An 18312-nucleotide genomic window follows, 5' to 3' on the forward strand; every position below is an offset into this window, starting at 1 on the left:
GGGCAGTGATGTGGGGACTTTGTTAAACAATTGTTCATAGACTGTCCAGTTAAAAACTGAAACATTAATTTCAACTGAAAGGTTCTATATTTTTCATTATATATGCTTCATAATAAAGGTATTTGAAGCAAGAAGACTGGCACTGAGATAACTTGGTTTACTGATGATGATGTAGGCTGACATCAATTGCTTATTGTGATTTTTATTATGTAGTTAAATGTCATGGCCAAAGCATCAGACATACAGAGGCTTACATTGTTTCCTTTTTAGATTGGGACAGTTGCTAAATGGTTGATACATTTGGCTGACCCCAGGGGCGGTCTTTCCTACACGTCCCTCTGTCCTGCCTTCTGAAACAAGCATTGTGCTAGTTTCTTTTTATATACTAAAACAAAGGAAAAAATTGAGTGATAGAATGTTTTTTCTTGTAGATCTTCAGAATTGAATTTATGGACATATAATGATAATTATGCAATAGAAATTGCAGCTTAAACTAGGTAGAGAGAGAGACCAATAAAGAAATACAAGGAAGTGGTTATAAATTACAGTGTTCTCATGGATGATCTCTAAATCTTTTTCCCATGAGAATATTTCCATGCATGCATTTGTCCACTTTCTTCTACTTATCAGGGTAACCGTGGGGCTGGAGCCTATCTAAGCTGAGACAAGGCAAGAGGCAAAGCACACCCTGAACCCAGTCTGTCACAGAGCTAACACATAGAGACAGACAACAATTCATGCCTAAAGCCAATTTAGAAAAATGATGTAATCTAACAAGTATGTCTTTGACTGTGGGAGGAAGCCAGAGTATCGAGAGAGAACACATCATTCACAGGAAACTTCATACAAAAAGGCCTCATTGAGCTGGTGGAACTGAATCAAGGACCTTCTTGTTGTGAGGGTACAGTGCTGACCTCCGAAGCCCCGAGATATCATGGGTCAAAGTTTTGTAGAATGTTTCCGGTACACGTGGGAATCTGTAGGATGGAGATATGGATGAAAGATCAATAAGCAAACTGAAAGATCATTTAACAAACCACAAATAATAATTAGTTTATTATCTCTCTCTTTCTCTCCCTCTATGTATATCCTATATATAGGATAATATAAGAGTGTCAAGTTAGCCCCTTATTCCATTTTATTTAACTTAAGGTAACTTGAGTTAAAAAAAAAAGAAAGAAAATTATACATTTTTTAAAATTCATTCCTTTTTTATTATTTAAAATGCTTCCATAGACTCTCGTCGTCTTCTATGTAGGCAACAGAGAGAACTGAACTGAAGTTGTCCTGGCAAACCTGGCAGGCTCGCATTGAGTGATATAATGTCTGGTGATAGTAGAAACAAACAGAGGTTTTGTTCATTGTCCACGTACCATAGAAATGATAGAAAGTTGGGGTAAAAGAGGATCTGTACAGAAATAACAGTAGAAAAAAGATCAACATGTTTTTTTTTCTCCAAGATTTTCCGTTGAAGGCTCTATTCTTGTATTTAATGGACAGATATGAGCGTAGTATTGATTTTACACCTGCAGCGGTAACAAGGGATCTTGCAGTACCAAAAGCGACCTCATACCAAGTTGAAAATGTGGACCCAAGGCCAGTCCTCTAATCTTATCAAAGTTAATGCCAATCATCATGACTGGAGCTGTGATAGACTGCCATGTGGTGATTGTATGAAACTGATAAAAGAGACAAGAAGTAGGAATAGATTGAGTTAACAAGATAGGATTAGAGGAACAGCTGGACCTCTGTCATTATTACAACGAATCAAAGTCCTGCTGGCTGCTGCTTTTGCTGTCTTCAAAACATTCCTTTTTTATATGTTCATTGCATTGTTGTGGGTGTAGTTTAGGCTCTATTTACTATGTGCCCATAAGATGATTTAACATTCATTTGAATCTCAATGGTGAGCTGTAGACAACATGTTGTTGTGGTCAGTGACGCTGTTAAAAATAGTGCTGTCTTCGTGCTGTTGTTAACCACGAGTCAATGCATTTATAACGTAGTTCAATAACTACATTTTCACTGCACACTGAGAACAATCTGTATTTAAAGCCTGCTTCTTTTAAAGTTGCAGTAGTTTTTAGTAACTTTATCACACAAGTACAAAGAGCAAGTGAGAAGCAATGCGGGGGAAAGAATGCAGAGAATCTCTGTATTGATTTGGAGGCACCATTCGTTATAAGGCGGACAAATGGAAACATTTCAGAAAAATGTGTCTACTTATGCCCTCACAGCATAAATGATCCATGTCAGTCCCACTCTAAAAGGTCAAGGGTTCAAAGGTTTCCTTTGTTTGCTGTGTTATTTAGCTCTTGTTGTTATGTTAGCTTGCACAGGTGTAGTACTTGTTTCTGGCTGAAACTGTTTGAAATGCTTAATTGCAGCTTTCTGGAATGTCTCCTGAAATGTATGGCTTTTATGAGGAAACCCACAGTGACTACTGTGTGTGATAAGGACATAACTGCTACTGAAAACAGTTAGTGAAGTGTGGATAGAAAACATGGCCAGAGAGAGCACAGTTTTCTTTTAAATGCCACCAAAATCCTCTAGTGACTCTTCATTTGAGTGTAGTAATGCTTCAAGGTATGTTGGAATAAATCAGGAATACAAATGACTCCGGCTTCTCTATGACCGCAGTAAAATCTTCCTCTTGTCACCTGTTGAGATTTTTATGGCAGCAATATAAATGAACTACTGGCCTTAGGCAAGTAAATCTACCACCACAGATCTCTTTAATTTTTAGAATATGTATATTCTCAAATAAAAAAAATGGGGGGTCAAGTAAAATCTCGATCTCTGATGATGGTTGAAGGTGGGTTCTATACTAACAATGAACTCAGATCCAAGCAGTTCATTTCAATAACACGAGATCCTCGAAAATAAGCACCTGAGTGAGATTTACTTAATGAGAGATAGCTGAAGGACCTTCTTTCTGTGCAGCAACAGTGCTAACCACCAACAATAGAAAAATGAAATATCGCGATAGAATGTGGGTAAAACGCGCATGCGCAGTGCCTTTGTTTTCATACGCACACGTCGGAAAAAGCATGGCGGCGACGGAGAAAGAGGAGGGCGAAAGCAAACCGTTGAATGAAACGGATGAACCAGAATTGGTTTGTAAAAATGTTGCAGCTTCAGTGGTGGAACTGGTTTAGCTTTCGTCCGTCAGATACACAACAAAGCACTATTTTTGGTAGAGCATGCTAGCGGGCCGTCGTTATTACCGTGTTGTTTGGAAAATATGGCACACTTAAAATCAATCCTTTGATTTTTCTGAAAGTCGACAGTGCCCCTTATAATCCCGTGTGCCTTATGTATGAATTCTGTTTGTGACCTCGAAACGATTTTATGTGCACGGCGCTCAAAAATCTGTCAAATGTTTCAGTACGACTTTGCTAAGCTAAGAAGCCACACCGCTTGATGGATTGTCGGAGCGTTACGGCTATCGTAGGCAGGAGCCTCGCGGAGTGATACGTACTGTGCTTCAACATAATGTTACCGTATTGTGTGTGTATAACCTCTTTTTAAGTTTTGTGGATATTATACATGGTTATGCTGAGGATATGTCGGCCAATTTCCACTGGAAATGCCTTTTGGTTAAACTGTCAGCAAGGAATTTGCATTTGCACTGTTACACTTTTATATAACTTTAATGCACATAAAAACAGCTGCTTGTTTAAGTGAAAATACATTGATGTTTTTTTTTTTCCACTAATAAAGTTGTGGAGTTGTAAAGTATTTTTTCTCTTGTCAATTATATCGTCAGTTATATCGTTATCGCAAATTTTCAAATGTATATCGTGATAAATATTTTTGGTCATATCGTCCTGCTCTACTGCCCACTAATATTTGGTTAAATGTTGCTAAGCAGATTACACCTGGACCATATGTTTTTGGTAGTACTCAACAAGATTCTAGCATTATTCCATCTGGATTTTAGACTCTTCTTGGCTGATTTGATATTAGTTAGTTAGTTAGTTAGTTAGTTAGTTAGTTTTCTGGCAGGAACTTGACTTCTAAGCATAGTTCACACATTTTCAGTAGGGTTCTGTTCAGGGCTTTGGGAAGCCCATTCCAGAGACTTAATGTTGGCCTACTTAACTATTCCAAAACCAGTTTCTTTGTGCTACTGGGATCATTGTCCTCTTGGAACAGCTAATGTCAAATTGAATCCAGTTGTTTATTAGAAGTGAAGTTGAGGACTTTGGAGGTTGTCCTCCTTCTTTGCTATTTCATCCACATGCAACTGTACAACTGGCAGCAAAACTATGGCGTTATTTTTGTGCCACTATTCTGAGCGCACGTAAAACAAATTTGCAGGTGCAAGTGTTGCATTTAGTGGAGAAATTTATTTTGAACGAAGAAAAGCTAAATTTGAGTGAACAAAACTCATAGCTGCGTGCAAAAAATGTATTTCAGTGTTTGCTATTATCCACACACACACAATAGCAGCCCCTCTCGCTCAGTTTTTGCATTTGCGCTCGCTCGCAATGTGTTGCTCGCGCTCTCAACATTTCTGCCTGTGCACGTTCAACTCTTTCTGTACACTGTTATATTTGTGCCACAAAACCAGCCAATCACAGACTTGGATGCAAAAAACTCTGATTGGATGATTTGGTCTCCAATCATCTCGAAATGATGAAATGCAATATCCCAGAATCCATTTCGTCCAAAGCTCAAACGAGGCAGTGGCGGAGGAACACAGAGTGGCAGAGTTTGAAATATTACTCTTTCTGGGTCACAAAATAAACTTTTAAGATATTTTCATGCGAGAATGGTGCTGTGTAAACTTCAAATACCTGCTCGATTTATCAAGACATCACATATTTGCAAAAGTGGTCTAACATTTTTTAAAAAATAAATTTCTGCTCAAAATGCAACACTTGCACCTGCAATTTTTTTTTTTACATGTGCTTAGAATAGTGGCACAAAAATAACGCCATACAAACACCAGAGCTGATTTACATGGCGTTTCCATGATTGGTATTTGCGACTCATGAATCTGGTAAAGTTGACTAACTCGTATGTCACTGGTGTTGGAAACTTAGCTAACATCAAGTTTGTTTTAATATAGCTTCATGAGTCAAACTTTTATAATTGGAAAGCATGTCCCAGCTATCTTCTTGAAATTTTTCCGCTGTGGCATTTTCAAGCATTTGATATTTTATTTTGAAATCAGTCACTACACATATATAATCTGTAAGGATTTGTAAGTGTTTGAAAAGCTTACTAACTTCTAAAATCTATATAGATAAAATCTGTTAATCCTGGTGCCAGTTTATATTGTAAGCTTATTGCAGATTGATTAACATACATAGGATGAGTGAGGGAAGGACTATGTTTTCAATATAACTTTGCTAGGAAGTTAAGAAGAAAGAAATAACCCATCTTTCTATTTCATATTAAAATCCTAAAAAATGTAAATTCATTAAAAGCAATGTCCAATAGAGTAACCTGGAATTTACCTGCTAACCGTGTTCTCCATTAACTACTGAAATATTGTTCCTCGTGGTTTTTGACATGTGATTTACCTTCACAGGTTACACCCGATTGCCACTTTGGGTTCTCCCTCAGACTATTTTTGCCTGAGAGGCAACCAGGCTGGAATTAAAAGATTTCACAGGAAAATTCCACTTCCTCTCTCACTCCATCACTGCTTCCCAGGCCATAAGAGAGCAAAACCTAATTAGACAATTCTGCCTTAAAATAATCAGAAGTACTTTTATACATGGTTTGCTGCTTAAATATGCAGGGGCTGGGTGTACTACTGCAAACCATGGCCCTGTGGAGGCATGGAGTTCCTCGTTACTGTTTCAGAAGACAATCTGCCAGAGCAGGGTTGCATGGTGATGACATCATCCATGCATCAAATGTAAAAGCCTGGCATAAAGATGGCTCTGATAAAAACATGCTTCAGCCACAGTAAGGCCTCTGTATGGCACCATTATTCTCTTTTGAATGAACAAAGTGTTCATCGTCTTCACTAGAAGTGTTCGTCTTCTAGTGTAGTCAGCCGGATGTCCTGTGCATGCTTTACACTTTAACCATGAGTCTGATTTGACATTTCTGCGCATGTAGTGAAAATTAAGGATTTTGTATCTGACAAACACAAGAAAAATCAGGGAAGTGGTTGGCACTGTGGTGAATGTGCCTGAGTATAACTCATTTAAATATACACTATATGTAGGATATAAATTGCAACAGAATAACCAGATAGTTTTTCTACATGACACCATTAAGACTCATTGCCATGGCATAAATCACCTTACTCAACTTTCCTCTCTTTTGTTACAGTTTACCTTTTATTGTTGTGTTCCACAAGTGTAAAAACTATATATGTATGTCATGTTAGTCATACCTTACTGTATGGGGGTTGTTAAATTGCACTGACTCTGTAAATACTGCACATAATGAAGAAAATGTTGCATAGTACATCTTATATAATTCACTTTGGTTACTTTAGTTAACATGAAAGTACCCATACGGAAAAGAAATAGTAAAAACTTATATGTGATTACTCATGAAAGTGGCCACTTTCATGAGTAAACCATATAAGGCTTACATGATTTACTCATGAAAGTGGCCACTTTCGCATTACTTTCATACATTGTTTTAGTAAGTATCCAAAACATACAAGTTTCTTTATATAATTTTTTAAGGGATCTTATATCTGTTTTCACACTTATATGCTTTTTATATAAGTTTCACACAAGACAGATACAAACTTTATAAAATTTATATATATCTTTTCCATATGGGTAGACCGTGCACTATATAGGGACATAGAGTAGACAGAATTTTAATTGCATTAATCTTGCTTAATTAACCAAATTTCTGCTCTGCTTTAAAAGGTTTGGCAGCAGTTTAAAAACATCTAAATATTAATTTTTTAATGAGGATCTTTTAAAAATGACAGCTCACACTGAGTTTGATTTATCCCCAAATTGCTGCATTCATTATTAATTACCAGAAATTATTAAGAAGTTTGTAACTCACTTTAATTGGCAGGACAAATCTACATTTTGTACATATTTGTAAAAATTACCAAAATATTTAGCACCATGACCTGTTAATAATAATTCTACACATGACAGAGTGCCAAAGATTGCACAAAAAGCATCATGCCACAAACTTTGATATTCCTCAAAGAAAAACAAATGTTGCAAATGTTCTGGACTTTTTTTCCCCGTGCAAGTTACCAGCATTAAAGCTGAGTTTTAAATTAATTCCCCTTCTCCTGAATCCAGACTGGAGCCTATGCCAGCTGTGATAGGGCGAGAGGCAGGCTGGATAGGATGCCAGTCTGTAACAGGGCTAACACTGAGAGATAGCCATTTTACGGGCAACGCCATGCATGTCTTTGGACTGTGGGAGAACGCCAGAGTACCCAGAGAGAACACACACAGACAAGAAGAGGACATAAACAGAAGTCTACAAACAAACACCCCAGACTAGGTTTGAACCCAGGACCTTCTCATTGTGAGGTGACAGGGCTAAACACCATACCACTGTGCTAAGGCTGAAGCGCAATGAGATCATGAGGAATTGTATCAGAGATTGAGCTATTTGAAATGTCTTTCAAAAGGGTGAAATAGACAAAGAGAGCTTGGATTGGACAATGCTACTGCAACTTATTTTATTTGAGTGAAACATTTATGTAAATGACAGGCAGAGAGTTGCAAGAGCTAAGAGGTGTAACGCAAGGAGTAGAGGTATTTGAGTTTAAAGCTATATAGTAGATGAGATTAAATAGCAGCACAAGTGAAATGGAAGAGTTACAATTGAGACCTGCTCATCTGTACCACTGACAGTGGTACTAACATAAAGACCAAAGGTGGAGCTGGAGGCAGCAGAGCTGAAGATGCTAAGATTGGGATTGAGCGGGGTTGACAGGATTAGAAATGAGTACATGAGAAGAAGAGCTCACGATCTGATAACAAAGTTAGTGCAAGGTGGAGCTGGTGTGCAGAAGAGAAGTAGTGGATATATTGGACAAAGGATGTTGAATATGGAGAGACCAGGCAGGAGGAACAGAGAAAGGCCACAGAGAAGATTCATGGATGTAGTGAAGATGTCATGACGCGCTGTGAGGCCGGCAGGATAGGACCCAAAATGCAGGAGACAGGAGACTGAGACAGAATTAAACTTGAAGGCAGCTTTATTGGTGGGTTTACAGATAACAAGACTAAAACTGAGAAGACACTAGGCTGGCAGAACACACAGCATTGAGAGAGATCATGACAAGGAACAGAAGGAAATGCAGACAATAAATACACACAGTGAATCAGGGCAAAGAGGAAACACTTGGGGGATACAGCTGGACATAATCTAACTGACGAGACAGGGGAAGCAAAACTGAACATGATGCACACAGGACATGTGACTATCAGAATAAAACAGGAAGTAGGAAAAAGAGACGCAGACTCAGACACACAGCTTGACGTGGGAATACAATAGCAGACACATGGCAGACGGACATGACAAAGCTGAAAGAATGAGAGAGCCAGGAAGCTGAGACAACAGAGAGTGAGCTGGAGAGTTAGGGACAAGTAAGACAGAGAGGGAGACAGATGCAGAGAGGGAGCGAGAAGGGAACAGAAAAAGAGCGTCATTATAGACAACACACCGGGGATGAAGGGGAGGACACAGCAAGGAGAGACTAAGACAGAGCGGGCACAGAAGGGAACGAAATTAAACAAGAACTAGAAACATAACAAAACCCAAAGACTCTCCAAACTAAACTTTAGTATCTCAATAATCTGCAAGAAATGAACAAAAGACTAAGCAAACTTAAAACCCAGAAGATGGATATGAAGAGTGCTGATGTGCCAAATGAATGAATGATTGAATGAGTGAATACCTGCTTGGGATGATTTTGGAGAGTGTGTGAAAATGTCAGACAGACTAAAATTTGATCTATTTTACATTTTCAAAACTTGCTTAACAGTTTGTAAGCAAATGAAAATATTTCAGCTGTCAAAAAATGTGGAAACCGTACAAGTCAGTTTTTGTGAAGAAAGCGCATGTCTTTGTGACACTCTGCAATCAAATGAAAGGAGCACGTTCATAGTGCAGATCCAGTAGAAGGAGGTGACTCCCAACATCTGGGAGCTGGCTGAAAACTGGCAATTTAGTGGGAGCAACAATTTTAGCTGTGCCTGTAAGTGATAGACACAGCTATCGCACTTGTTGCTCTGCTTCCATGTTATTTTGCAGATTAACAGTGCTTTAGTATCTTTGTTTAGAAATGGCTCTAAACTAAAGTATAGAGAACGTCAGTGTCAGCACTATGTGATCCCTGCATATTTATATCTGAGTCGTTCAAAGGCTGATGTTGCTTTAACATTCATTCGGTGTTCCTCTTCTCTCTTCTCTTCATTCACCTCTCACCTTCTTTCCTTTCCTTCATTTTCCTTATGAAATTCAATCCAACCATCCTTCTCGCCTCCGTGTCCTCTTCCCGCTTCGCCTCTTGGCCAGGCCGGGCCAGTCTGCATGGCAAGTCCTCCCTGCGGATAGAGGATGTGCGTTCAGACGACCACGGCTGGTATGAGTGTAAGGTGCTGATGTTGGAGCAGCAGTATGACACCTTCCACAACGGCAGCTGGGTGCATCTAACTGTCAACGGTAAGAAGCATCTGACATCATGCATTATTCAGGCGGTTCAGTGTAAAGCCAGTGTGAAACAATAACTGAATAGACAGTACAAGTACAAAGTCATACCTTTGTTGTGTATGTGTGAAATATTATTACCTTCTTATATAGACTTTTTGACAGTCTTTGAAGGAATTGCGCTACACTTGTCGATGGAAATCCAAGATTTCTGATTGTTCTTGAGCTGAAGAAAGATGCACACTTAACACAAATTGATACAAATGACTGTCTCTTGACATTCACAAACTCAAACTCAAAGGCAGACAAAGTAACAAAAATGATTCTGCTTTTCTTTATGTCTCAGAAATAAAACAAACAGGTTTAACATAAAAATATGAAAACATTTCTAAAGAGATGCACACTTAATACAAAGACACGTAAAAGAAAATACCAAAGACAGGCAAAGCAAACTGGAACTAAGACTCACATAAAAAACGACTGAAAAAGGCACAATGCAGTCAAAACAACTATGACAAAAGTACAGAGGTACAATGAGACACAAATGGATGAAATGGAAAAACAAAACTGAGCAGAAATAGAAACAAACTGAACAGATCAACCCTCAAAGATGCAAAATAATGAATGCAAATCGATAAGTCTTTTAGATTATTATTTCTTAGCCTGTGGATGCACTGAACACATAAAAGAGTGTTTGCATAACAGATGCTGAAATGCCTAATAATGTAGATTCTGTGAATAGGCTGCATGTGCTACATCAACACAAGGGTTAGATGTAAACCTAATAAAGTATTGTAGTACTGTAAACAGGCCACTTTGAAGATATCAATTTTAAATCTTTTATTTTAAAGGTACAGTCAGTCATTCTATTTGATTAGTTCATAGAAGAAAAGATCATATTGTCCCCAAAAATATACCAATAATAGGCATCGGTCGCTCTCAGGAGCTCAGTGAACTCCAGCATGATACTGTGGAAAGCATGATACTCAGAAAAGCAGGGCTATGCATTGATTAAAAAAAAAAGAGGTATATAATATATAATTAGATATATTAAAAATAAATCAAATCACAGCTGAAAGACAGGGTGAAGGTGGTGTATTAGCAAAACAGCTGGTTAAACTTTGTAAATTTATTCAACCAAGTGATTTCTCAGCTTCTCAACTATTTTGAAAGTTCTGGCTGAGCCTGCAGTAGATCAACTTGCTTGTTTTATTAAAGCAGAGATTGTAGGAGCCGAAGCCATCTGTCCATTATCAGGGTTTTCTTTCCTCACGTGCTAATGGAATTAATGAAAACGTTCTGACATTGCACTTTAACTATTCTACATTAAACATGTTGGCCAAGATGACCAGTAAGAGAAAACCTATTTGTTACAATGATAATTCACAGAAGCTCCTTTTCTTTCTAATGCTAGCTCTGTTTCCACAGCATTGTTAATTTTGACACAAATTTTGATGTAGTTTTAATAGTGTTTTTGCTAACATGTTATTTAGGTGCAATCATAATTTAATAATTTAATCATCTAAATTCTTTTAGTTTCAGTCTAGTCAACTAAATTGCACAAGCCTGTCACAGACAAAACTAAAGTTGATTCAGCTGAATAAAAATATAACGTCTTAGCTTGTCGTGTTTTTACTGATAGTTCCTGCACACGTTTCATAAAGCGTCTCATTTCCCTTGACATTAAATATATAATGTGTCCATATGTTTTCTCTTCTTCCCAAGCACCGATATTTTGTCATGTTTTTGTGAGAAATGGGGAGCATTGGCATTAGCTAAGAGTTGTGACCACAATTTGGCAATAATATAAAGAATAGTTGCAAACAGGTGAGAAACCTTATGACTGTGGTGTTTAAGATCATTATGGAAACACATTTTCACTTTGATTTTAACTGATGTCTCTTTTAATTTTTTATACTAGGCAAGCACCGCCTTGCTTGTCCTGATGGAACGCCACTGGGGTGGATGTGAAAAATGTGTGGGGAACGTTAGAGCATATGTGTTCAAATACCCAGGTTTAAAAAACACATGAATTCCCTGAGCTCCGATACTAGTTATTATCAAAATGCATTGTGCAAAATATTAAGCTAGCAAACTCTCATTTTTGTTTATGTCTGTTTCCATAATGATTAGTCCTTCCCCTTTTTAAGATGGATTTAGCAGTGCTTAGCCTAATGGTGGAGGGAAAAATAATCTAATAGCAGGGAAACGTAGGGCTGGCACTGAACACTTCAAAAGATAAACACTGCAGAAGGTTGCAGGGTTTTGCTAATTATAAGCAATTGAGTAAGCAACTTGATAATATTGCTGAATCAGATTTTCGGTCACATAGCCAGTAAATACATATGTCAAATGTACTGTGCAATAGACATTACATCTCAAATAATATGTAATGAACATTGTGGTGAGAATAAGGCACGGCGGGACCACAGATCATCATTCAGAGCCATCTTTATTGCCCTACTCACCACAACAACACCACACACACCTGAGTCCCCGTGTTTTAACCCAGCGGGCGTGATTACGGGCAGACCACGCCCCACCACAAACATTTTTACAAATGAAGATTTTAGGGTAAAAAAAATTGATTGCACAGCACTTTCTATATCTGTGTCTCTGCTGCCTGTAGTAGCCATAGAGCATCACTAAAATACAGTTCTGCTATAATTCATAGTCTAACAAATCAGTCAGAATTTGCAGAGCTGATATGATTCTTTAGACTACTAGTTTCACCTAGGCAACAGTCCAGAAACCATACATATCCTTCTGTGTCACAAAGATGTAATAGAAAAAAGTTCTCACATTTGAGAAACAGGAGATGTTCTGTTTTCTACTTGTCTAAAGTGATTTGATTTCAGCCATTTGAAAGAGTTAAAACATAAAGCTGTACTGGGATTGTTAATGTTAATGTTGTGGTTCAACTGACAGTATTTGTGGTTTCTGATTGGTTACACTGTGGCTCTTTTGTAAGAACTTGACTTGAAAAAGTTGTGCAGAGCACTGCGTCCCCTCTTGTACATGCAGTGTCACAGATTTGCTGCACTTCTAGAGAAGAATACCTGCGCACAAACCAAGCTGAGTGTTAACACTCACAGGGCTTCACAGATGAGAATATTCTTGCCTTCATGTGGCAGTTCTAGCACTCGTCAACTCACTTAATCAGACAGCATATGAAGATGCTTGTTGCTGTGGTAACAGACAGATCAGATACGGTCCTGCAGCCCCTGTCCCCCACCCCCCAAGTTCAGTCTCATCAGCGTTGCGTTTGTTTTGTCTTGGTTCTTCATCCTCTTTCCCAGCAGTGTTTAGAAGCCTCAGGCTCCTAACTTAGCCTCCTTTCTCTCTGCCTGTTACTCCTTCACTGTCTGTTAACATCCTGTCACTGTACCAAGCATGAACCACACGGCTCCGATCATCGCTGTAGTCAGACAGTCAGTGGTGTACAGGGGACAGCTGACAAGCATGCCCGTTTTCCAGAATATATTGCTAAAACTAAGCTTCACAAAACGGATGTGCTGAAGTTGACTTTGTTACATTTTCTTAGACAGAAAATTTATTAAAGTGGTCAAGCTGTTTGAAAATGAAGTGCTTTTAGTGTGTTGAATATACTGCTGAATATGTTACAGTGTTTCCTTTGTTTTTCCACTAAGAAGAAAAAGATAAAGCAGTTTAGGTGTAGCCAGTATTTGTGGAGGTCGTTATGACAACAGTCTTATACAAAAAAAGCCAGGTTATTTTAAAAATAGTACCATGCTATGTGTTATTATGGTATGTGGCTAAAATACCCTGGAAGTTAGAAACACTGACAGAAGACTAATTTCTGCAAAAGTGAGTATACCGAACATTGGTATGTAAGCATGCAGTCACTAGAAGTTGGATGGTGCCTTCGGTGTTTAGACTTCCTAGGGAAGGATATAAGTAGGGAAGGGAATTGATAAGAATTTAGCGATTCTGATTCTATCAACATCAGTTATTGATTCTATTCTTTATGGATTGTTTTACTGATTCTCACTGGGTTCTCGTTGGCTCTGCTTTGAGAGTTACAACCATCACTAAGCAGCATATCAAAGAGATTACATTCATTAAATTATGCTGTGTAGGCAAATGTCTGTACATGTTGGAGGTATTTCCTCTCTTTGTTGTGATCAGTGTTGGGGTGGTTACTCAGAAAAAGTAATGAATTACAAATACGACACAGAACACTTTTCTTTAAAGTAATGCTGTACGTTGCTTAATTACTCAAAGGAGAAGGTCATTTGTTACACTGTTTGTTACATTACTTCCACATTTCTGTAATATGACCTGAAATGCATCATCTCATAATGTTAACGTATAGCAACACAAATCCCTCGCCTAATGAGGACACACATACAGGATCTGTCTCTCAGTAATTAGGTGTGAACACACGGCAAAGATAAAAACTAGCATAAAGGGACTTCAAAGCGATCGCCACAGTGATTCTACTTTAGAAACGTGATCACGTAGAAACATAGTCTGACTGCTCAGCAGTTTGTTACACGTTGAAGTTCAGGGTCTGGCTGTTGGGCTGCGGTCGGCATTCACTCAGCTTTAACATCACTCTGGGTTCTTAGCTAGCTTAGCATTAGCATGCTGTCTGTGCAGATGATTGCAAAGAGCAGAAGTTGTGTTAGCAACATAATGCAGTTTCTGTTCTGGCTGGAGTTTTCACTTTACCATTGCACTGTTGTCATTTTGTGCAATAAAAACAAATATTTAAAGTATTGTAAATATCCATGCTGTGGACTGTGCCACTATTTTCCTCCTCCAGCACATCCACTGAAATCAGCTGATAGTAGCACAAGTGCAAGTAGAACCAAGTAATTGAACTACCCGGAACAGGTTCTCTGCAGGAACTGGTCCTCGATTCCCATCAAATACAGTTTTTCTCTATATGCACTCTTGTAATAACTTAACTAACAATTATTGTTGTAGTGTTGATATCTTTAATTAGTTTAAATACCACTCAAAAGACTTTTTGCTTTGCCATTTAGAATAGCCTGATGTGATTAAAAATACAGCAACTGAATTATTATTCATATTTTTAATCTGTTAAGTTGCCGTGCTAGCCAATGTGTGAACACGAGCTAATAGCTTGAAAAATAAGACCTTCCTTTACTTTTGTGGTTGCCTTTTACAGTCACTGGACTGATGTACTATATAAAGGATGTGGAACAGCATTTCCATGCAAATCCAAAGGATCTGAAATTCATGCTCACTCCTGAGAGCTCTGCCTCAAAGCCACTGCAAAAACAGTAAACAATTGCTTTTTCATATAGGGCGAGATACTTTTAGCTTTTTTCCTTAGTAAATAAAGTTAGTTACCATCACTTCTCCACCACCTTAAAATATGTTAGGTAAATACGCATAAAGAAAAATAAATAGGAAATGTGAAGATTGGCCCAAATAGTTTATTTGTTCAATGTAGCTGAGTGGTATACACTGACATAATTAGGGTCCATTTCTAATTCACATCAAAGAAGTAATATTAGTTTTATTAGTAATGATCTGAAACATTGCTTCATTTATATTTTTTCAGGAAAACCTTTTTTTTCTCCACCCATACCTTTCTTATCATCTCTGTTTCTTTAAATTAAATATTGTTCGAAAAACCCAGCTGCACTTGAGCAGTCAAAGTGCTTTAAACAACATCATTCATCCAAGCACTTTATTTATATGCTTAAGTGCTTTCTATCTAAAATTCAGACACACTCGTGCACTGAACAGACAGCAACTTTGGGTTCAGTATCTTCCCCGAGGATACTAAGGCATGGCTGTAGCAGCCAGGGGTTGAACCACCAACCTTCTGACTAGAAGGGGACCTGCTCTACCTGCTAAGGAATTGCTAGCCTTTAAAAGTAAAGTATTTTTACATAAATTGTTATGATGTTTGATTTAGTAACGCAATAATGTGGGTCCATCAGACCTGCTAATATTGGCTAAATAGCAAAAATATGAACACAATACAGAGGTTAAGTAAAACATTTGATTTTGTCATTAGAGGCTCAGGCTCAAATACAGGCACAGCTTTTCTTTGGTTTATAGCAGAGGTCCCCAACCCCCAAGTCACAGACCGACACCGGGCCACGAGAGTTGAAGATCACGTGTGAAATTTATGTTTTTATTTTTTATCGTTTTTATCATTAACTCTGTTTCCCTGGGTCTTTTCCTGTGTATTATGATTAAATTTTCTTTTTGTTGGTGCCGGTACTGGTTTTATTTTGTTGCATTTATCTGCAACACCTTAAAGGCCTGTCCGTGAAAATAGTCGGACATAAATCGGTCTGTGGTGCAAAAAAGTTTGGGGACCGCTGGTTTATAGTAAATGCAAATCTTCTGACCATCCAACTAAGAAGACACATAGTCAACCCAAAAAACTTAATTAGACAGTGAAGCTGATTGAAGAAGGGTTTTAAGTGTGACCAGTAACTTTATGAAGAACACTCGGGGGGCTTGGTGCTATACTGACCATCTAGATGAAGCAGAACTTCTAATTATAGTTCTTCTGTTTGCACTCAACCTCTCACTGCCAAACATCTGTAGTTTTTGGTTTTCACACTGTGGCCTTCAGTGCCAGCAGGACTGGCACATTAAGACAGAAGTGCTGTTTCTAGATTTCTGGTGAGATGCAAAAAGACAAGTTCCGTAAAATTGCCTCCTTCATTCCTGTGAACTTCTGTCACTTGAGATCGGCATTCCTGAAAGAGTGTATGAGTGGAGACATGAGACATGAGCTGCAAGATGGGAAGTGTTGGTAAACTCAGTTTAATAAGTATGCAAGTTTCTGCTTGAATGATTAAGTGAAATTCTAGGTTACCTAGCAGGGAAAAACATTACCTTGCTTGTATTAAGGCTTTTTTCCAATTAGAAGATTTAAAGTCCTGCACTCTTTGGTCCTTTCAGTCATGGTGAAGCCCAAATGCAGATAAGGTGATACCAAAAAAATAAAATAAAAAAAGGTTCAAATGTTATAGGGTTGGTCTTCAATGCCTCCATCTTGAAAAAGCACACCATTCTGCAGCAGCACTTTGCAGTGCATGCTACATGCCAGACCCAGTATCTCTATTTTTTTGTCTAATGGAGTCTTTCTTATTTTTTTGCTCTTCTTTATCTCTGCCTGTTTGTCCCTCCTTAGTTTTGACATGTCTTTTCCTTTCTCGTCTGTGTGCCAGTTTGCACCCTCGCACAAGCTTTTCAGCACTTCTTAAGGTCCTTGAGGAAAACAGAATGAAGGGGTCACTGTTCCTCCTCCCTGTCAAAAAGCAGATGCACACATGATTACTGGCCAGTGGAGTGTCCTAACCACTCAGACAAAATGCAGCATTAAAAATTGACTCATAGATAGCTACTGTAGTCAGTATACCAATTAGTTATTATAGTAATTAGTTATTGTTAGTGGTGGAAGAAGAGGTAAAACAGTTTATTACACTACTGTGCCATTTATATTGCATATTGAAATTGATTTGCAACTTACAGCCTTTAAATTTCACTGCTTGTCAGTCGTAGGATTTGTTTACAAAAACAGTTTGTTGACTTTCATCCTGTTTCGCTCCACAATGATATTTGAACAGCATCCTGCTGGACTGCATTGCAGAGCATGGTTAACCTGTGACTACCTCCCTCTTACTAATGCTCTAAAGCACCCCTGCAGAAATAACAGAAAAAGTTGTAATGGGGTAAATGCTCTGTTTCTCCACTGCTCAAACAAAAAACACAACTAAGAACACACAAATATTTTAGAAATGTGTCAAAAAAAATTGCTTAAAACTAAAAATGATTTTTAAATAACAATCTGAATACATGTTTCTGAATTTGTTGGGGACCGCTGCCTTAAGTGATATTATTTTCACGTACTAGTGTATATTACTGTATTTTCATACACACAAGTAAAGCCCAAATTAAAGCGACTGACAGGTTGAGCAAATAACAGCACTGGCAATGAGATTCATGTGTACCTAGCTTAGGTAGCAACTTTGAGTGCCAGCTGCAGTATCCAGCAGTCTTCCATAGCAGTACAGTTGGTCTTATCCACCCTTTATTTTAACCAGTAGTAAGACAACTAGTTACAAGGAAATACAGCTATATAATGAGGTCGGAAGTCTGCGTTTCCATAACTGTAAAATCGGTCTTAGCTGTGTGGCATGGTAAAATGTGAGACGTGGAATTAGCACTATGGCCTGGCTCATAGCTGCAGATGGAATAACATGCTAGAGATTACACATGTAAGCAGATCAGCTTGAGTCCTAAGGTGATTAGATTGAGAATATCAAAAAAGGAATTATGCTCAAACAAAATCTGCATTGAATCATTGACAGCGATATTGACATGTGCACTCGGATAGACTGTAATTGGCATGAGTTCAGTGGGGGCAGGGCAGTTGTAACACAGCTTAACTGTATTTCTGTTGGAGTATGGTGCCAGTTGTCTTGTATGATCATCCCTCCTTATATTCTAGCCAGCAACGGAGCTAAAGAGGATTTTAAAAAATGGTATTAACCAAATGCACCATGTCAGGCACACTGATGTTTAATTCTTAAAAAACAAAAATCACACTTATCAAAACTCTGAAAGGAAGGGTTTTTTTTAAGAGTTTATCTTGCTCAGATGGCTTAGCTGTGTTAAAATATTAATTTATCAACTGTCACTACACTTACTTAATTTAATAAATCATTGTTACTG

General features: G+C 38.1%; 1 protein-coding gene across 1 annotated transcript in view; it reads left to right on the top strand.

Annotated features, from left to right (window-relative positions):
- Positions 1–18312, top strand: part of LOC146699710 (protein turtle homolog B-like) — a 132437-nt gene that overhangs the window by 33695 nt on the left and 80430 nt on the right. The window contains exon 3 of the mRNA XM_085469550.1: positions 9484–9630. Coding sequence (XP_085325676.1) covers positions 9484–9630 — 147 coding nt within the window. The remainder of the gene's footprint in view (positions 1–9483; positions 9631–18312) is intronic.

This window comes from Copadichromis virginalis, linkage group LG10 (genome assembly GCF_057382275.1).
Source record: "Copadichromis virginalis isolate Kocher_CV1m ecotype Utaka linkage group LG10, C_Virginalis_male_GT1.1, whole genome shotgun sequence".
NCBI lineage: Eukaryota > Metazoa > Chordata > Actinopteri > Cichliformes > Cichlidae > Copadichromis > Copadichromis virginalis.